This window comes from Mustela erminea, chromosome 4, assembly GCF_009829155.1.
Source record: "Mustela erminea isolate mMusErm1 chromosome 4, mMusErm1.Pri, whole genome shotgun sequence".
In the NCBI taxonomy this organism is placed as follows: domain Eukaryota; kingdom Metazoa; phylum Chordata; class Mammalia; order Carnivora; family Mustelidae; genus Mustela; species Mustela erminea.
In genome coordinates this window covers 91,878,498-91,900,150 of record NC_045617.1, presented here as the reverse complement: position 1 = coordinate 91,900,150, position 21,653 = coordinate 91,878,498, and the positions used below count along the sequence as shown (strand labels likewise).

Here is a 21,653-nt window from a genome sequence, read left to right as displayed (position 1 = left end):
AAAACTCAGAAAGCCAATATAGTAAAACAGTGCACACCCTTTGTTTCTCTTTGAAGTTTCTTAAATAAATATGTTGAGGGTTTACAAAGTACACTATCACTTTGCCATAGTTTCTACTCAAATTGATCAGAGAAAAGTTATGCAGCATCTATATAATACAAAAGCAAGGTAAATGGAAACACTAGCTTGACTCTGTAAGGTAGTATCCAGTCTTCTAAATACTGAAATTCATTACTCCAATTAAAAACAAAATTAATGTCACATAAGGAGAAAGATACAGTTCAGAGCATGCAGGTAAATCATCCTGTTCAAATGTTTCTTGATTTCTACTAGAAAAGAGAGAAACTTTCATTGTACTGTGGACCTGCACCAATAACAGAAAAAAAAAAAAAAAAAAGAATGCACACACTTCACACCTAATCAGTCAACAGTGAGATAGGATGTGTCTTTTTTCCTTTTAATGAAAGTAAACTAAATCTGATGCAGAGATAACCCCTTTAGTTTTGAGTCTACCAGAGGCTCTGAGCCTCATTTTATTTCAAACAACCTTTCAGTGACAGTATCTCATTAGCATGCATCATTTTTTTTAAGTTAAAAAGTACAGCTTCTTGGCCCTGTTCCTAGAAAGTAAACTAAAACTACTCATCGGAAACAGCCTTGCTTGAATTTCCCTTATCAAGTTTTTACAATGGTAATAATATGACATCTGATCCAAACTAAAGAGCAATTATGGGACATGGTTTAAAAATTGATGCTTCTCATTTCCTAATTTGAACCTGGGTAGAAATCATTCCATAGGTCATTCTAATTTATTTCACCTCCATCCTAAAGTGGTCTATTTTCTCTCTTCTTACCGAGACACTTAAAATGGAAATAGTAGATTCAATAAATGCATAAATGAGCATCATACTTCTTGTGAAGGACCATTACAAGTCTCTCTACAGGAAAGTAAATAAAAGCCAAAATATTGGTTTCCTTGGAGACTTTTTTTAAAAAACATTAATCCCCTTTATGAAACAGCTATGAAAACCCTAAAAGAAATTATTTTCTATTTTATGATCTTTTTAAGGACTCCCAATATTTGAAGATAGATGCAGGAGGGGGAGACCCTCAAATAATGTGGAAATTATTTAGAATCTTAATCACTCATCTGTCTAGACCACTCTATATAGTCACTGTAACATAGGGAACACATCATTCCCCAATTCAAATAAGAAGCCTTCTGTAAAAAACTATGACTTTTTAAAATAGATTCTTATTACAAGAGTAAGTTAAATCATACTGAGGTAACCTATGTGCTAAGTGAAGAACGTTATACTGGCTGTCCTTGCAGCAACTTAGAGCAAAATTGATATTATCAGGAAATTGATCCAATGCTTTCCTTTTTTTTTTTCCTCATTGTCACTCAATTTACTCAGTTATTTGGCTCCTCATAATTCAGAACTTGTACCTCCAACTGTTCTCTCCACCTTATGTGCTCACGCCCAGTGAAATTAGGGACTAGTTCTTCTGAAAACACTGTTTGAATTTTCAGTATCATAAAACAAATGAAAAAAGCCTGAGCACTCAGAAAAACACTCAACTTCATCTGGACATATTTAAATAAAAGCTTAAGCAATTCTGTTCAGCGCAAGAAGGTGCTGATTTGTATACAAACTAGCCTACATTTCAACAGGAGATCCTGATGTGTTTATTCCACTATCAATATTAAAAACCAGAGACCTACCTCTTCCACTTCGGCCCACAAATCTCAGATCGTTGAACCTTGCTACTTGGTTTTTCATAACAGCAGAGGCATTTCGGAGCTCAGCAGAATAATTTTCATCGTTACCCGCCATGACAGTAACCACAGTCCCATCTGGTACCTCTCCGAGGGCTACCACCTACATAAAACAGGAAACACAGCAGCAATAAGGGCACATCAGAAAAGCTTAGACACTGAGAACATATTCCCATTGCAAATGATGTGTCTTATCAGGATTTAGTGCTCTAGCCCAGTCATGGCAGATAGGAAGGAAGCATCTGCATATGGGTCAGGATGCCACTTCAAACAGACCCATGTTTCAGGGTCCACCCATTTCAAAGGCAGGCAAGAGTTTCCTTCATTTGTTGTTGGACTCCTCGCAGAATACATGTACATTTTTATTAAATCCCCATGTTAGGTTGTCCATGAGAATTATGCCACAGAAGGAAGGCTGATGCCCCATCTGCAGATTGCATCGTACATATGAAGGCATCGCCTGTCTGCAGCCTGGAGAGCCCCTGAGGTGTGGTCTCATCCAGATCACAGGCTGGAAAAAGAAAATCTGGTCAGCTGCTCAATGGGAGAAGACATTGAGGTGAAATCTTAGAGTTCCTGATGATATGGAAGCTTCAATAGGCTGTGGTATCCAACACTACATTTCATCTCCTAACTTCGGGCTACATATTCAGCTTTTAATCACACTGCAAATAATTTCTGAAGGCCCACCCTACTGTGGAATATAGACAAAGCTCTCGAGAAACTTAAAGTCTAGGTGCAGAATCAAGGATTAGAATGGGCTGAAAATGGTCACTGACCAATGAATGGTAGAGATTAAAAAAAAAAAAAAAAAAGTGCCCTTGGACAAATTGATTCTGTCTTGTCCCGTCCTCCATTTTGAAATGACACCACTGCCTCCTGAGTCTTCAACAGCTAACCGGCAGCAGATTAACTCAGTCAAGTAAGGATCGTGAGAATCTCTGAGGTCCACAAACATTTTCACTGCTCCAAGGCTAGGGGTCACACTTTTAACCGAGGTCAGCTGACCTGCAAATTGGTACCTCTCTTTCACAGGAAGGCTAGTGAGGGAATGTTGGTGTAGAGGCCACATGGTCACAGAAACACACTATTCTTGATCCATTCTTGATCATATCATTTTTCTCAACTAACTTCCAGGATCTTCTTTTCAGATTTTTTCCATCTCTTCCTCATTCCACTTCCAGATGCCCTTGTGGTGACTAAGCAATGGTTCCAGTGAGAGTAGCCCACTGCTCTCTGATAATGACGCCCACGTGCTCTTGCCTCTCTGGCCAATAGCCCTCTGATCTTTCTTCTTCTATGCCTAGGGCTGCTCTCCCCTCTGTCGAGATTTCCACAAGGCAGACCTAAGCATCTGATTCCAGACTCCCAATACAATTTGTACATACTCTCATTAAAGCAAGTTTTTATAGTGTGATAAAACCGACCTGTAACTATGCTTGAGGGCTGAGTTTTCCCCACTCATGACCCCCACCCCAGCCCTCCTCTACCACATACCCTCTGTTCCATGCAAGCAAACCACCAACCACACAAAAAAAAACTCGTCAAAAAAAAAATTTTTTTTTTTGCCCTGGCTTTTCTCTTAGGCTGTTTCTCAATGCCATGCCTGCCTTAGCACTTTGTTCAGCTCAAAATCCTATAGCCTTCCTTACAGAACACACTTCCCCAGAACCCCACTGTTCTCAAATGATCCTCATTTCCATGTACATATATTAGTGATCCATCTACTGCTTTCGACACACTAGTCCAAAGTTCTGAGACTTACTCCCAGGAGACTAGATTATATTAGATTGGCCTTCACTGACTTTGCTCACCACCACATGCCCATCGCCAAAACAGTACCTAGCACATAGTAAGTGTTGATAAATAATTTTGGAATAAATACAGAAGTGCTCCATAAAGAGCAATGCCTCCCACAGCCAAGAGTCTGCAAGGGTACCAGCTAAAAGTCCAAGGAAGAGAACCTGTTAAAGGCTGAGTCAGCATCCCTCCATAAGCAACATGTTCTTGCACCAAACTAGGTTTCTGACAACTTTTTCGAAATGGGAATTGCCGACTACCCTATGAGTGACTCTATTCAATCTGAGAAGTCTCCCAGGTCAAGGGCAAATTCCAAGAGAACATGATTTCCTCCCTGCATACTTTATCTAGTGCTTCAAGGGGCTCCTGAATAGAGGTAATGTCCTACTCCTACTGGAGACAATATGCTTTTCAATTTTTCAAATTCACAAGGCTAAAAATGGGAACATCTGAAAACACTGAAAAAATTCACGTTTGGCCAGTCTGCATTTGAAAGTCTGACCTCTTTTATATTCAGCATATTGTGTTTTAGCACCTGCCGTGCGGTTTTTGATGTCAAAGTAAAGATGGAACCAGTAAGCATATTAATGCAGAGAAGTTTGTACTGCTCAGAAGAAAAGGAATGTACCAAAAATTAAGAGGCCCTTCTTTTTTCCCACCTCTTTTTTACATCTGCTATGATGTTACACAAATAACTTCATCTCCAGGAACCACAGTTTTCCAATATAAATTGGAAATAATTTTTTTAAGTCTGTATAATGTAGAAGATACTCTAGAAGTAGAGTGTAATTACAATGATGTATTTTTTGTAAGATGAGGAGGCTAACTCTGGTTCTAAGTCCGCTGTGTGCTAAACACGGGCTTTAACTTATAAGCATCCTGAACAGGTTCAATTGAACATGTAATTCTTTACTTCATGTCTTGATATGTTTTTTGGTGTTGCTGAGAGATAAAGGATGACTGCTGATGGGTTTTGCTTCTGTCTGGCTAAATTTAAAAAACAATGAAGAAATCTGTCCCAATATAAAGATTTTCAAGAGTTCTGGGACATTATTATTTTACTGCATATTTTTAACATAATGGATTTTTTTTAGTTAGAAGAAAAGGAAAATTGATTCAATATGGGAAAATATGAAAGAAAAGACCCCTAAGAGTGAAACACACAAATCCACTTTTCTTTGCTTAAGCAACAGAATAATGACCATGTTAAATATTGGTATGCTTTACGTATTACACTTAATAACCAAACAAATAGGTAATCACAAATTGTGTGAGTCTTCTAGGAGGCTTAGAACTTGGCCTAAAAACGAAATGCTCACAGAATGTGGTGACAACTTTTCCTGTTATGGCTGAACTCTATTTTAATGGCTAAATATATTGGGTTTTTTTCTACTATTCACTCTACCAAATCAAATGCCTAATGTTTTTCTGAGGAAAAGAAAAGAGAGAGAGAGTACTGTATTCGATTTTATATCAATCAAAAGTATAATTATATGTCAGAGGGTTTTAAAGAAAATAGATCTCTGAAGCTAAAAAGTTTCCCTTGGAGATTCTCAACTGTGTTTATCTAAAAGAAAACCAAAAGAATCAAGAAATTTTTACACATTTCATCTGTACCAAACCCAAGCAATGGAAAACAATTTAAGGGGTAGAGAGCACTCAAAAATCGTTCTTTTAACTAGTTAGGAGCAAGCACACTTTAAAAGTTGTTTCCATACTACCCAACACAAAAGTTCCGTTCTGCAAAGAACAGTTTGTGATGAAACCTGAACAATTACATTTCTAAGTGTTTTTAAAATATACAGTTTACTAATTCAAGAAACTTAAGGGAGAAGACGGAAGTAATTTTTGTCCTAACATTTCAGAACAGAGAAAGAAGTTCCTTTATTTAGCACACCTCAATAGAACTAGCATTTAAATCACATGATACATAGCTTGTACAGAATAAGGTAAAAGGATACTTAACCCTAGAAACTACTAAAATTTTGTATGAGACTCCTTATGACTAAATCTGTGAATTACTCTAAAGGAGCAGCAATACAGAATTAGCTCAGACCCTTAAAACTGTTTTTGTGGTCTTTTTGTATGGAAATTAAAATTGCCTTTGACATTTCCGTGGACAGAAGTCTAATTTTAACCAGCCAATTACTCTTGCAGACCAATATCATTTAGCACATTGTACTTGCAGCAAAAGTGAAATATAATTCTTTCTCAATATAAAATCTGATCAAATCTTTATTTGGTATAAAAAGATGTAAGGGAGCAATTGTAAAAAAGGAAAATTGTATTCCTATGGTAGTTATCTAGAGATAACATCAAATAAACTATTAAAAAGTTTCACAAATGCTACAGTTAATTTTTAGCATTTATCCTCGAATTTAGGAAAACTTAACTGAATTGTAGAAAAAAAATAAATGCAATATAAAATACCAATTTAAATTTTTAAAAATATATATCAAAGAATAAGTTGATGGAAATTATTTCAGTGTAAGCCAGGAATTTAAGTGCCATATATCAAGCTGGCTTAGATCATCTAACAATAGATGTTCTGAAATTTTGAAAAGAGACAAACAACAATGCCAAATGGGAGAATATAATGAAAGATATCTTAACCATATCTTTTTCCAAATAGAAGTTTTTCTTAAAATTTTTTAAATATTTATTTTCCACCTAAAATTGTATGTTTCAATTACCTTTTAAATATTCAGTTCTAAAATTTTTAACTTTAATTTTTATTGCACTTACAGGCACAACACAATAATGTATCTGTCCTCACACAACCTGAAATCTACTGTGATTTACATAATTTTGCATAACAATTCACAGTAGATTCAATTAGGTTTTAATAGGTTCAATAATCTGTTTTTCTTTGTTGGGGTATAATTACATTCAAAAAGACAAAAACATAAAAACCTGATCATTACATACATTAGGAAAACACAGCTCACTAATGTCAAATATTTATTAGCTGCCTACTTGTTTTGGAAGAGGAAAATGGCCAGTGATGTCGAAAAAATTATTTTCGAATAGAAATTGCTCCATCATTTTGAAACCCTACTCATGAGAAATACTGAAAGGTATCATCAAACATGCAGAATTAACTATGAGTAATAGATCGTATGTCTAAAAATGTGTTTTCTTTCTTTAACATTGCCAGAAAAACATTTGATACTGGCAAATATACAGTCCAGTGTTCTCTAACTTAAAACAGCACAATAGCCTTGCACCACTTTTAGTTTTAAAATATACATCTGGACTTAAAATTTCTGCATAGTGTCTCAGCTCGAAGCTATTTAAAGCGACTGAGTTATAAGCCCTGAACACCAGGATTCATGGTGGAAAGGCTGACAGACCTCTGACTCTAAGGGTGCTACTGGATGCCAGGCTGACATGTGCTCTCCCTATTTCTACCAGACCATTAACAAATGTAATGAATTTGCAAATTGCTTTTTGCTTTCTTTGTCACAAGAATTATCTAAGACAGAAAGGGCATGGGGATCCTCTAATAGTATCCCTTAACTATTTTAAGCTTTCAGTAAGATACACCTGAAAGAAATGTTAAAAATATTTATTTCCATTTCCTTGACACCTGGAAGGATGGAACACTACAAACCTGCAGAACTTTGTTAAAAATATAATACCAATAAACAACTTGGCATGTTTTAAAACATACTAGTTGATTTTGTGTTTTTACATGCTGAGTATAAACAAATTATAAGTATTCTTGTATAATCCCGAAACAAGATCAGAAGAACAACACTAATACATTGCTTATGTCTTAAATATAATAAACTGTCAATATCATCATGAAGCATTATTTTAAATTAACACATCAAAACACTACATATTAAACTCAATCTGTTGCTCTTCAATGCTGAGTTTAGGGTCACAGACATAAAATATGGGTTCAATAAATACTGTATTGATTTGAATCCCAGATTTCTCAACAATTAAATTCTGTGTGTTTGTGTTTTTAAATATATTTACCCACATATTATCTACCCAACAACACTGTAACTTACTTTGTACATGGCTCTAAATATGATAGCCAAATTGTGGTCACCACTTCTAAAACTGAGACTTCTTCATATTATTTCTCTGCTGCATATGTATTTGATTATGTTACAAGGGTGTAGAAAGTCTACTGATCTCAGGCTTTTATCTCAAAAGAAAGGTAAAGAGAGATTGTTTTTACTAACATTCAGATGAAAACAATAAAAAATGTTGTCAAAATCTAGATGTTCCACATCTCTACACATCTTTTTCAGCAGAGACAAAACTTAAATCCTCAGGGGATCTCAGCTATCACCATCTGTCTGAATTTTCTTAAATACAGGTATGGGAGTGGGAGGACACAGTGAATCAAGTCTTAAATTAACTCAATTTCTTTTTTAATTAATATGAATTAAAATACTTAATCTAATATGGCTATGTATAATCTATGGTTTTGTTCACTGGTTAAAAATAAAACTGCTCTGTAATTAACAATAAGGATGGTAAATAGCAAAGAAAACAATTTATTTTCAAAATAATTTTAAAAGGGTGGTAATAAGAAAATCTAAAGATAACCAAAATATCTGAGAACAGCTCAAACACACTGCATTCTATCTTCGCACCAAAACGTTCATTTCTATCCAAAGTACCAAGACTCAAAATCAATTCAGCACCATAAATGAGGAGAATAGTACAAGACAGTTATACCTTAAACACGTCTAGCAGAGCAAACAGAATGTAGAACACCAAACATCTAAATGATATCTTTTAAAACGTAGGTACCTACCATTTTATTTTCATATATCCTGACTTGGAATGCCTGACATGGCATTTTATAGACAAAATATCTATTTGTATTTGCTGTTTTCATCCAGGCTTTTTTTTTGTTTGTGTTTTGAGGGTGGGGGGGGTTACAAATTTCCACTCTTCGCTTAAGGCCAATTAGAACATTCTGGGCCCAGGGACGATGAACGTCGTAAAAGATAGCTCTTGTGTGGAAATTCTAATTTCTAGAATTCACATCCATTCTAAGCTTTTCGTATTTCAAGGAGGAAAACGTTAACCTACAAAATAGGTGGTTTATAAAAGGAGAAATGGGACGGTTAAAACACACACACACACACACACACACACACACACTTCTTGAACCAACTGCAAAATGAAACCTGCCCCAGAATGCAACATCCCCTTTCCTGAACAATTCATTCTGATTTCTGTTCTGATACAAGACCCAGCTAGATAACCAGCTCTAATTGACCTGGACTCCTCTTTCTTTCCACCCCACCCACACACGGAATCTGAATTGGTGCGTGGGGTGGTGATGGGGGGGGGCGGGTGTTGTGATCCACAACTGGGAACTGCCAGTGGCCTGTAGGAGCTTGGCCCCGGGGTCCACAGTGCAGGAACTGGAAGGATTCCTCCCTCCTCCTCCTACTTCGCCAGGCCTCGCTTAGCCTGCTCTCCCCAGATCCCAGAACCCAGAGGACCCAGGCCCACCTTTACCAGTTCAGAGGCCAGACAGGGCCGGAAGCGTCTTCCCGGGAATGCTCTTCTCCCTGTCTGGCTCGCCGCCCCCTCCATCCCTGGAGTCTGGTCCCGGGAGTGTGGACTGCCCGGGAACCTGTTTCCCCATCAGCCCAGTGCCTGCCAGGCCCTGGGGGCTCCCGGTCTACCCCTGACGAGGTCCGCCCAGGGAAATCTAGACCGCGCTGTGGAGACGCATCCGGCTACTGCGAGAGGCCCCAGACCCTGGACCCGCAACCTGCCGGGCCGCTGCTGCGGCTCCCGCCGACGACACCCGCCCTCCAACTAACGGGCCCGGCGGGCGAGCGGAGGAGGCCGCGGTGCGCCGGGAGCGCTCTCAGGCCTCGGGGGTCGCTCCTCCGCCCCCAGACCTCCGGCCGGAGCCTCCCATGACCTTTCAGAAGCAGGAGGGCCCTTAGGGACTCAAGTCCTTCACAAGTACCAATAAGAGAAATCCTCAAACTTTCACCTCCTTTTTCAAGGCGGGCGAGCCAAAGGCATTTCACAGGTTTCCCCTGTCCCTCCCAGGTGGGGTGAGGCGGGGAGCTGGGTACCGGCTCCAAGAGGCGGCCCGAGCCCCCGCCCCCTCCACTAGCCACCACCCGGCACTCGAGGGTCCAGCGCCCCAGACTCCGGGGCTCCCCCGCCTCCGGGCGCGCAGCGACCCTGGCGGCCCCGCCTTCCTCCCGGTAACGGCAACAGGCGCAGGTCTGCGAGCCAAGCGGACGCCCCCGTGCTGTCTCCCGCTCACTCGCTCCCAGAGTCCCTAGGTTTGCCCGAGACCCTCTTGGACACGGGTCATGCGGCCCACGCTCCGCAGCCGGCACCCCGCGCCCCGCCCCGGACGCTAACGCCCGGCGCCGGCACCCCACGAACACTGGCCCCCGAGCCCGAGCCCGGGAGGGGCCGGGGCCGCCGAGGTTCAGGCGGGTTAGAGAAGGGGGCGCCAAGCCGGGCGAGGGGGGTCCGACTGGAGCGGAGAGAGTAGAAGCGCGCGCGGGACTCGGGGGAGGGGTGGCGCCTGCAGCCCGCGCTGCTGGGCGGGTGGGTATGCCCAGCCGGGCGAACGCGGGAGTCCCGGGGGAGAAGGCCGGGGCTCCTCACCCCGGGGGAATGGGGGGGGTGGAATAAGCCGGGGTGGTGGCGCCCAGAGTGGGCACCGAGGGGCTTCTAGGGGGAGGGGAGACCTCTCAGAGGAGTGGGTTAGAACGCTGGTCGGGAAGCTTGAGGGGTAATGAAAGGATAAAGGGGTCAGGGACTGAGGCGGTTGGCTGCAGGCACAGGTGGGAGAGGGGATCTTCGCGGGGTCACCGCGTCCCGAGCCCGCCGAGGGATCCGGAGGAAGAGGGTCACTCGGGGAGGGGGGGGTGCTCGGGTCAGAGCCACCAAGGTAGGAGGCCCCAGAGGCCGTCGGGGCCCCGGCCCCCGCGGGCATGGAGACGCCGGCGGGCAGATACCGTGGCGCCCGGCCGGGGGCGGGGGGGCGGCCGCAGCTTCTTACCTTGAAGGCCACGGGCAGGGTCTTGTTGCAGCGCCAGTGCGAGGGCAGCACAGAGCACAGGAAGTTGGGGCTGTCGGTGCGGACCAGCTCGGCCGGGTGGTCAGCGATGATCTCCACCATGGTGCGGTTGTCGTGGGGCGGCCGCAACCGGGGCACCGCGGCCGCCGCTGCCGCCGCCGCCGCCGCTGCCGCCGCCGCCGCCTCCTGCTGCTGTTGCTGCTGCTGCTGCTGCTGTTGCTGTTGCTGCTGCTGCTGCTGTTGCGCAGCCACCACCGGGCTCACGTCGCTCATCTTGCCGGGCTGCAGGCTGCTGGAGGGAGGGCTGAAGCGCCGGCTGGTGCTCGGATCTACGGGAATACGCATCACAACAGCCACAAGTTAGCGAAGTGGCCGGGGGAGGGGGAGGAGGGTGGAAATGAGGGGCGAGGAGGAGGAAATTGGGGGGGTGGAGGCGAGACGGGGGGAAAGGGGATGGAGGTGATGGGGCCGAGGAGGTGAGAAATCAAGTTCGGTGAAGCCGACTGCCGGGAGGAGTCTGACGGGGACGGCGGTGACGATGCGGAGCAGTCGGGTTGGCGGGTTGGGAGACCCGAGAGGCACAGATCTTGCCGGAGCCTTTGGAACGCTGGCGGTGGCAGCGGAGAACCGGCGCGGAGATGTGTGTGTCCTGGGGTGGCAGGGGGCTTCAGTTCGCAGCTTGAAGTGGGGTCCCTTGGGGCACCGCGTCCTGGGTGCGCTGGCGCCCCCTCCCAGGTCGAGTCCCGCGATGGCTCCGAGTGGGTTCAGCAGTCCAGCCCCGCGGCCAGCATAGCCGCGCACTGCCCGCCACCGCCGCGCCGCGCGCTCAGCTAGCTACCCAGCTGCAGGCGTCCGCGCAGCCGCCCGCCCTCCCGCGCTGCTGCTGCCGCCGCCGCCGCCGCCGCCTCCGCGGCGGCCTCCGCTCCCCCCGCGCCGGCCGCACGCTCAGATTCCTCCCAAGGCGGCTGCCAGCCCGGCTCCCCGGCTCCGATCCTTCCTTTCCTTTCTCCTCTTCTGGCCTTCTCAGGGCCACCTCCTTGCATCCAGTCCCTCCTGCTTTTTGCAAAGCTTCCCTGACCCTCGCGCGTCGAGGTGCCAGGAGGTAAGTCGCGGGCAGCGGATCTCGGGGCAACGGCTCTCGAGCCTGCGAATCGCAGCCGCTGCCGCCGCCCGCCGGCCAAGAGCAGGAGCCCCCGGACGCAGCGCGCAGCTTCCGAAGCCGGAGAGGCGGCCCGGGTCGAGGGGAATCTCGCCTGATCGCGTCCTCTCGCTTCCCCCGGCCCAGGACAAGGAACCCCCTCTTGGTCGCACGAGGTTGAAGCTGAGACGCCAGAGAGCCGCGCGCTGAACTGACTGTCGTTATTTTTCGTTGTAACTTCAGGAGAGGAGGAAGGAAAATTCTTGAGCGTCTGTGCTGACTTCTCGGCACTCTTCCCCCTTCCCCCACCCCACCCCCCACCTCTGCCGGAGCGGCTCCCAGGGCAAAAATGATTTTGCAGGGTTTGGGTGCTTTTTTGTCTTAAGTAACACAAAAAAAATGGGGTGAAGGGGACACTTGCTAAATAGTTTTTAGAACCTCAAGTGGGTGGCTGGACACTTTTTCTATACTCAAACTTGTTCCTAGAGAACAAGGATGAGCTGCTGCTTTTTTTTTTTTTTTTTTTTTAAGGACTGGTAAACTGTCAGTTGGATGATTAAAATAAATTGCAAAAACCTTGCTGAGGAAAAACTCCAGCAGTTTTCCATGACTTTAAATCTTTTATTAAGTGTATTCTGCATCTAAAATTAAGTCTAATATCTTAACTTTCTTCCCCAGCACTCCCAGGGGAAAAAATAAAAATACAAAATAAAATATCCAAAATGCTTCATTGGCTATTTATGTATTTATTTCCCAATGTGGGTTAAGAAAGCAACTTTGGATCCCCAAAAAAGTTGTGGTCGAGAGGATGAAGGAGCGCGGGAAAAAAGCGGCTGTTTTACCTAAAATGTGGTTTTTGGAGGCTGGGATTTCTAATGATTAGGTTTTTGTGGTTTATATAGACACGACTCTGGCTAAGGCGATCATTACGCTGATGAGAGTCAGAAGCACGTGGGTGTCTCCGACCAGCCTCAAACTCCGAACCTTCAAAACAAATAAAACAATGTGCGGCGCCCGCAGAAGCCGGGAAATCCGCTTGAGGCTTTGCACCCCCCAAAAGGGGACACAGGGCCCTTTCCCCTCCTTGTTGTGTACTGCTACGTTCCTTGCTTACCGTCAAACTCCTTTAAACCTCTCAAAGCTTGAAAACGTGTTTGCAAAAACAGAGTTGCCAAAGCTTCAAAGATTCATAATACGGTAGCTGACACCATAATAAGTGATTTTATAAAATAAATGAAAAAATTATAACGCTTTGCCCTCGGAGTATTAAGGAATAAAGATAGTTGAGTCATCACTCATTCCCCCGCCCCCTATCTTATTTAAAGCAATTCACGTGCCCATTAATTGGCGTTTTTACTGCTCACTCAGCGCAAATGCCTCTGTCACCCTGGTAGCGACCTGCCACGACCCTCCCTGCGGGTTTTTAAAGCCTTGTTTCCACTCGCTGAGTCGGCGCACGGGGGCCTGCGCCTTTGAAGGGGTCTGGAAGGGCTTCGAGGGCTTGGGGGCGCGGAAGAAGGGACCCGGTGCCAGTTACGGACTCTGGAGCCCATTTCCAGTGCACGGTGAACGTGGAGGGCTGTAGTAATGTGACTGTGACACGAGGATTGCCTCTTAAAGAGATGCGCGGGCGGCAGAGGGGCCTCCAACTGCTGGAGCGGACGTGAGGGGCCAAGGTGCTTAAGTGTGCGCCCTCGTGGGGGTCACGACGGGCACGGGGGACCTTGCTCCGTCCTTCCTCTCTGGGGCTTCGTTTTCACCTTCTCCTCCATTCGCTCCTCCCCGTCTCCCTCGTGCGTCTTACCCTTTCCCAGTTTTCTTTCCACGTTCCCGCCTTTCCCCAAAATCCCCCCACAGACGCGCGCCTCCTCGCCGCGCCCTTCCCGCCTCCCCGACCTCCCCACCGCAGCTTGCCACTCTGGATACCCCATTCTGCCTCATCCGCGACGAAACCCCCTCCCCAGCCTGCTCTTCGCCCCCGGCCTACTGGCCTCCGGACCCCGGCGCCCAGAGGTTGTTGGGGAGCCCACTGATCGCAACGAACTGGCTGCGCAGCGAGGAACTGAGCCATCTCCTGCGCGTGCGATTTTTAATTATCTTTTCGGTCACAGGGGAGAGCTCTAACCCCGGGCACCGGCTCGCAGCCTGCGCGCACAGGGTCGAGTCTTCCCCAGCCGCAAGCGGCCGTAAGCCCTCCAAAAAAAAGAGAGAGAGAGACCACACTGCATTCATTACTCTCCTACCTTACACACCCACTCAGATACACTCGGATACACGCTCTCTCGGGGACACACACGCACGCACGCACACACACACACAACCAGGCTTGCTTGCTTTATTTTGGTTTGGTTTGGTTTGGTTTGGTTTGGTTTGGTTGCCTTTTCGCGGGGCCGTTTTATTTGGGGTATGTTGTACCACTGTCTAGCAAAGATCTCACTTGTTTCTTGTTTGGGTTTTAAACGTGTAGGGGCTACAAAGGAGGGAAAACGTTATAGGAACGGGATCTTTTCTGTGTTCGAAGGGAGACAACGGTTCTGTGACCGTAGTAGGTGATATGCTGTCTTCTCGGGGGCTGTCCTCCTCCTTCTCCCAGGAAGTCCACCAAACAAGGAACTCCCAGAAAATTTGAAGACGCTAAGTCAATATTTCAAATATAGGCGACCAGATGGGCTTTTTCAAAGAAGAAATTCTAGGGCACTTTAAATTTAAGTAATCCTGTTGGGGAATTTTCCTTTCTTTCTCCATCTCTGTTCTGTCCTGTCTTTGTTTTCCTCGGAGGCTAGTGAAATACGCAGGCCTCAGTGGTTGGCTGCCTTGACTGGGGATTTTAAGGGCGATTTAATCAATGGTGAATTCTTTATTTTAATTAATAACATCCAGTGATTTAGCTTTTATAGCCTTCCTTGGGCATCTTCCCTTCATTTTACATTTCAGTTGAACTAATATAAGCAGCTCTTGGAAGTTCCTGGTCTTGGATCCCTTAAAATATCCTACAGTTATTTATAATGTGGAAATGAAATTTTCCACTGAATACCCTAACATCGGTTCAGGTATCTGGCACAGCAGATTTTCAGTCTCCTTTCAAAAATACCCTCTTGCTGAACATTCACACTTTCAGCTGGAAGGCACTGAGCCTGGAACTGATGATGTCTTGGCTCAGAGCATTTTATTTAAAGGAAGAAAACATTTTTACAGACCCCTAAACCAAACCACTCCTGGTAATAGTAGGCACATAGGAAAACCAGGAGATTTTTCATCTGTGTATTTTCTGCTATAGTTTGCATGATCTCACCCTTGGGTTTAGATTTTCTTCTACCCCAAAATGTTCAGAAAAAAATCACTCACTCATTAGATTTCCATTCTTGTTCAGAAATATTCATCTTTTTTGCTGTATGTTATAACATATAAAAGAACATACTATTTTTTCTTTCTGAACATGTGGCTACTCCGGAAGATATAGGCATATTTTTCCCTTCATCTCCTTTAATATTTAATATAACTCTTTAGTAACAAGACCCACCAATTCTGACTTTCCAGACACAGAAAATGAGATATAAAACAGTCAAGTTACTTATCTAGTCAAAGAACTGAATGCCCCAAACCAGGAACATAACCCATACTTCTTTCATTCCGGTTTTATCTTATAAGCCCTATATGTTATTTTATACATACTTTTTCTTGATGAAAAGTTAAAAAGTCACTGAAAATGGTTTTCAATGGACCATCTAATAAAGTGGGACAAACTTTCAGATGTGTATTAGAAAATCACGGACATAGTGTTCATCCATAAATTTTTAACTGCATTCTGTGGGAAAACTTTATAAACAGAACCATCTTTAGGGAGTTTTCCTTTAGACCCTGATTGAGTGAACGCTCCCTGGCTCTTGGAGAAGCACTACTGGGCTAGACCAGGAATGGCCTTACTGCAGCCCATGGGTCAAATCTGGCCTGATGCCTAGTTTTGTATAACCCACAGTTATGACCAATTTTTGCATTTTTAAATAGTTGGAAAAAACTAAAGGAAGAATTAACATTGCATGAAAATGATATAAAATTCAAGTTTCAGGGTCCACAGATAAAGTTGTATTGGGACACAGGTATATTCATCTGGTTTTATGTTTGACTGTAGCTGCCCTCACCGAAAACAGCAGAGTTATATAGCTGTGACGAAGATTGTAAGGCCGGCAAAGCCTAAAATGTTTAATATTTGGTTTTTTGCAGAGAAAGTTCACCAATCCTAAAATGAAAGGGATGCAGTACCCTGGTGGGAAGGACAGCAGAAGGGAGCAGACATTAAAGAAGGCATTGATAAAAACAAACAAACAAATAAATAAATAAGTTTAAAAAGGGCATCAGGGTGGAACATGTGTAAGGTCCAGATTAGTTTCTTTTTTTAAGTGAAAAAAATTCTTTTCTGTATAAAATACTATCAATTAGACTATTTTTCCACTTAATAATTTTGCCTGTACCAACACAGAGAAAAGAATAAGGAGTTGGTGCCTTTCCATGAGCCCCTTAAGAACCATTGTTTCTACCTGTCTCTATACCAGTATCTTCTATTGTCCTTCAGTGTGGGAGCCCATTAACTGAATAGATGAGAAAAGAGTAAAGGAACTTTCATGGAATGTGAACTTGAAAAAAAATCAGTGAAGACTTTAATAGGTTTATTCCATCCATTTTACACAAGAAACATAAACGAGCTTACCAAGAATTTTCTGGTATATAATATTTACACAAATCCTATATATACTTTTAAAATAGTTAACTTAATAATTTAAGTGATCCCAAAGCTTTTGGACATATTTTTCCATTCCAATTTTTTATAGTTAAATTCTATATGATCTCTCCTAAGCTCTCTAAAATTTTCCCTTTGTCAGTGGACCTCTAATAATTTGAATGGCTATAACAACAGATGAAATGTTTGTAGTGGAGATCTTAGCATCAGAAGTCTTTCCTGGTTGTTCTAGTTAGCCCTCCCACAGGTCATTTTCAGGTGTTGTCGCAAAAAAAGGCTGACACTCGCCACATGATCTTTCAGAAACACTTTTATGGAGCATCTATCTAATTGCTTTTCAGGAACCTGACTAGAGCATACACTTTGTTTGATTAAGATACCAACCTATTGGGGTACCTGGGTGGCTCAGTGGGTTAAAGCCTCTGCCTTCGGCTCAGGTCATGATCCCAGGGATCTGGGATCTGGGATTGAGCCACGCATCAGGATCTCTGCTCAGCGGGGAGCCTACTTCCTCCTCTCTCTCTGCCTGCCTTTCTGCCTACTTGTGAACTCACTCTGTTAAAAAAAAAAATCTTTAAAAAAATTATTTAAAAAATACCAACCTACTAAATGGTACCCTATTTACTTGAAGAGACCAACATAATTTCTAAAAAGTGTCTAACTTATTACCCCAGAGTCAAGAAAAATAAAACTAATTTTCCCAAGTCTGCCCTTTGGTATTTTGGAGTTGGCTATTGCCCTGTGGCAGCAGCAGAAGTAATGGAATGGTCTATGTGAAAGTTTACAGCAGTCTGTGATGAAACACCTAAGAACACCCTAAAATTAATGGTTCTGTAGTAATGTAGCCATTCTTTTTTGATATGCATGTGTATTACCTCGAGGCACCAAGGATTATTGCTGTCCAGTTTTATTCCCACTGCCCAGATTCCTAAAATTTCACTTTATGCTTTGGGATGGTCTGAACCATTTGTTCCCTTACCATACCCTGCCATCGGGGTGAGAAATGCACATTGTAACATTCCCAGTCCATCTTAACAAAGTACAAGAATCATTTCTGCAGTGTGAGAAATTCAAATTAAAAACTAGAGAGGCACAGGGGCACCTGGGTGGCTCAGTCGGTTAAGCATCTGACTTTTAATTTCAGCTTAGCTCATGATCTCAGGGTCATGCAATCGAGCCCTTCATCGGGCTCTGTGCTGGGTGTGGAGCCTGCTTACGAGCCTCTTTCTGCCCATCCCCAACCCCACCTTGAACTTTCTCCCTCTTTCTTTCTGTCTCCTTAAAAAACAAAACAAAACAAAAAAACTAGAAAGGTAGGAAAAATAGAAGAGGAAAAAAAAAAAAACCAACAAGAGTCCAGCTTGGTTCCATTAGCTGCAGTCCTTAGGTGAGATTGGGTTTAAGTTATAATCCAAGTGTGTTGCTCCTCAGGATTTCATAGTCAGAAAGTACTTTCTTCTTACCCTCTAGCCATGATCAAGTTCTATGTATAATGATTCTTTTATCTTTTTTGACATCAAATGATTCCCCTGAATTATCTTTTTTGGGGGGAGAGATCTGTTCTTCAATCACATTCCTGTATGTCATGATTTTTCTTAAGGATGATTTTTCTTCCCTTGATGTGCCTTTATCAACTTATTGCCTCTCAGATCCAAATTCATCCTTTTTTACCTGCTCTGTGAAAATGGATCTGGGCCTTTTAACTGTCTCTCTTACCCGCTTTCAATTCTACTTTAGAAGAACCATCTCCAACTTTATTTAAATAAAATATGCTGTGAACTTAATGCACTTAGAGCCTTATTATCTTTCATTTCTGTATGTGTATCTCTTATCTCTTGTTAAGTTACTTAATGCACTTAGAGCCTTAGTATCTTTCATTTCTGTATGTGTATCTCTTATCTCTTGTTAAGTTACTTAAATTCTTGTAATAAATCAAATGGATTCCATTATCTAATCTTTATAGGAATTATATGAGACAATCTCTATTTTTTTGGTGAAATAAATTTTCACCAAAGTAAAAAAAAACATACCCCCCAGTCCCAATAAAAGCTTCTTTGGCCAGTGTTCTTTCCTCTGTTGATACAGTTCTTTTTCTGATACTTCACATCTTTACCCAGAGAATATATATTTTTTCACACACTAAGTAAAACCTCTACAGTTTTCAATTACCAGGCATGAGAGTTAACCATGACATGTTGATTCCCAGGTGTTCTGAAATAGGGATTTTTCATGTGGCTTAAAATTAAATGCCTCCCTTAACTCTTCTTAGCAAGCCTTAATTGGGATTTTGACCTCAACATTTAGTCCAGGTTTATATGTACATGGCTAATCAACAAATATAAAATCCTATTGGGTAACACTATTCTCATTATCATCAAGTAAGAAAGAAACTGATTAAATGTTCCAGGTCTTCATCTGATTTGCTTAGTTTATTTTATTTGTTTATTTATTTATTTATTTGAGAGACAGCACAGAGGGAAAGGGAGAAGCAGACTCCTGGCTGAGCAGAGAGCCTGATGTGGGACTCAACCCCAGGACCTTGAGATCATGATCTGAGCCAAAGGCAGACACTTCACCAATAGAGCCACCCAGACACTCTGATTTGCTTAGTTTAAAGCTTAGTCTTCTCCAAGATTGCCGGAAATGTGGGTTGCATCTATTTTTTTTTTCATTGACTATAGACTTTTTTCCATTTTGAATTTCCTTTGCTGCTATTTATCCTTATTGAATGATATTATTATGGTATGTTCATAACTGCAGAAATGGAAACTACTAGAGGTGTTACAACTTATTATATATCATCATTCAAGATTTAATCATGGCTTCGTTTATGCTGATAGTATTGGTTCATACAAAAATGAATGTCTCTTCACATGAAAAGATGCTCAACGTCCCTCATCATCAGGGGAATACAAATCAAAACCATGATGAGATACTACCCCACACCTGTCAGAATGGCTAAAATCCACAACAGAAGAAACAACTGATGTTCGCAAGGATGCAGAGAAAGAGGAACCTTATTACACTGACTGGGAATGCAAGCTGGTGCAGCCACTCTGGAAAACAGTACGGAGGTTCCTCAGAAAGTTAAAAATAGAGCTACCTTATGACCCAGCAATTGCAAAACTAGTATTTAACCAAAGATACAAAACTACTGATTTGAAGGGACATGTGCACCCCAGTGTTTATAGCAACACTATCAACAAAAGCCAAATTATTGAAAGAGCCCAAATGTCCATCGACTGATGAATGGATAAGGAAGATGTGGTATATACATACAATGGAATATTACTCAGCCATAAAAAAGAACGAAATTTTGCCCTTTGAAACAATGTGGATGGAACTAGAGTATATATGCTAAATAAAGTAAGTCTGAGAAAGACAAATACCACATGATTTCATTCATATGTGGAATTTAAGAAACAGAACAGGTGAACATAGGGAAAGAGAGAGCAAGAGAGAGGCAAACCGTAAAACTCTTAACTATGGAGAATAAACTGAAGATTGCTGGAGGAAAGTGGGTGGGTGGATGGGCTAAATAGGTCATGGGTATTGTATATGACGAACACTGGGTGTCATATGTAAGTGCTGAATCACTAAATTCTGCTCTTGAAACTAATATTACATTATATGTTCACTGAATGGAATTTAAATTTCTTTATTTAAAATAAATAAATAAATGCCCTTTCCCAACATATCTGTGATAAAACTTGAACTGTGAAAACTAGAGTAATAAGGAGAGAATTACTAGAAGTATGATCCATAGGAACCACAACTCATAGTTAACCTTGAAAATTGAAAGTCTTAAGTGTTTCAATTTTTAACTTTGTTTTGCAAGCATCTACAAACTCAATCACAATTCCTTCTAGGCAGAGATCTGGCAAAAGCATTTAAGTTCAAAGCCAAACATTCTAAAGAATATTTCTTACTGTCGGTGTTGAAAATTATAAAACTAGAAGAAAAGTAGTTGGAAAGTAGTAATGCACTTATCACTGAAGAAAGGGGGAGGCATATATCTAAATAAAGTCTAAACAACTTATGAGTATTTGCCATTAGACATGTATGAAAAGAAAAATTAGTTTTAATTCCTTCACTTTATCCTTGAAATTGTTGTATTATTTGAAAAACCTACATGGCCTTGATCGTTTTAATGAAGTGCTCAATTTTCTGAACTTCTCAGTTGGAGAGTTTGCAATTTGGAGCTACTGAAAGAAAAAACTTTCAGAAGGTTTATATTGGATTGGAGATTGGTTTCTTCCCTTTGAACTTCTTTCCAGGAGCAGAGCAACAGGACCATATTTGAACTATATTTCTTCTCAGCACATCTTAGAAGAAAGGGTAGACCTGCAAAATGGAAGTGCACCGGGACATCTTTTAAACTAACACCCTATAAAACTTTGAACAAGGGCTCCAGACCAACATGTCCTACAGCCTTGCAGAAATATCCACCTGAAGATTTTTTTTTTTTTCCACCTGAAGATTTATTCTGTAAATCCCTCAAGGTCAAAATATCCAGTATACTCAGGTCATTGTTTCAAACAGAAAAGGAGGCAAAGAACAACATTTACTTTTCCAAGGCCCACAGTCCACAGCACTTATTTTTTCTCTGTCCTAGGCAATAGTATCACTGTACACAGGATTGTGAGTTCCATAACGGTAGGTACTATGTCTGTCGGGTTCACGATTAAGATGGAGCCACATTACTGAAGAAATCTAGGAAACACCGTCCCTACTATATACCATGTGTACACGATGCAAACAGAGTCCCTTGGAGTGGTATGATATGGTAGCCCTAGCTAGCCCCCACAGTTAGCATAAGGTCTAACATATGGTATGTGATATATATTTATCACATGGATGATAAAATAATACACACATACACACACACAAACACACATATGTATGTTGCTTGAATGAATTTATATAGTCATTGGTTGCTTGAATGAATGAATACAGACATATATATATATATATATATATGTCTGTATTCATTCAAGCCATATATATATATATGGCTTGAATGAATGACTATTCCCCCTGAAGCAGAAACCCGGGTATTATGATAAATTAATCGTCCCCATCATTTTCCTCTCTTAGTCTATCACCTAATTCTATTAATGCTCTTTCCTGAATATCACTGCTACCTATTTTTTTTCCTTCTCCA

The 21,653-nt window shown here is 42.5% G+C and overlaps 1 protein-coding gene across 9 annotated transcripts in view; it reads right to left on the bottom strand.

Moving 5' to 3' along the window:
- The window catches only part of LOC116588700 (runt-related transcription factor 2), a 224,251-nt gene extending 212,232 nt beyond the window's left edge, over nt 1-12,019 (bottom strand). For 3 of the 9 annotated variants that reach the window (XR_004285049.1, XM_032340141.1, XM_032340142.1), the window contains exons 1-2: nt 10,599-11,472; nt 1,727-1,883 (exon numbers count right to left, since the gene is read on the bottom strand). Coding sequence is in view for 8 of the 9 variants with exons in the window: in XM_032340141.1 (XP_032196032.1) it covers nt 1,727-1,883; nt 10,599-10,961 (520 nt within the window). In the remaining variant the exon portion in view is untranslated. Of the gene's footprint in view, nt 1-1,726; nt 1,884-7,602; nt 7,830-10,598 lie in introns of those variants that run through there. The other 6 variants (XM_032340147.1, XM_032340144.1, XM_032340143.1 and 3 more) reach the window with 5 other exon arrangements.
- Nucleotides 12,020-21,653: the final 9,634 nt, after the last annotated feature.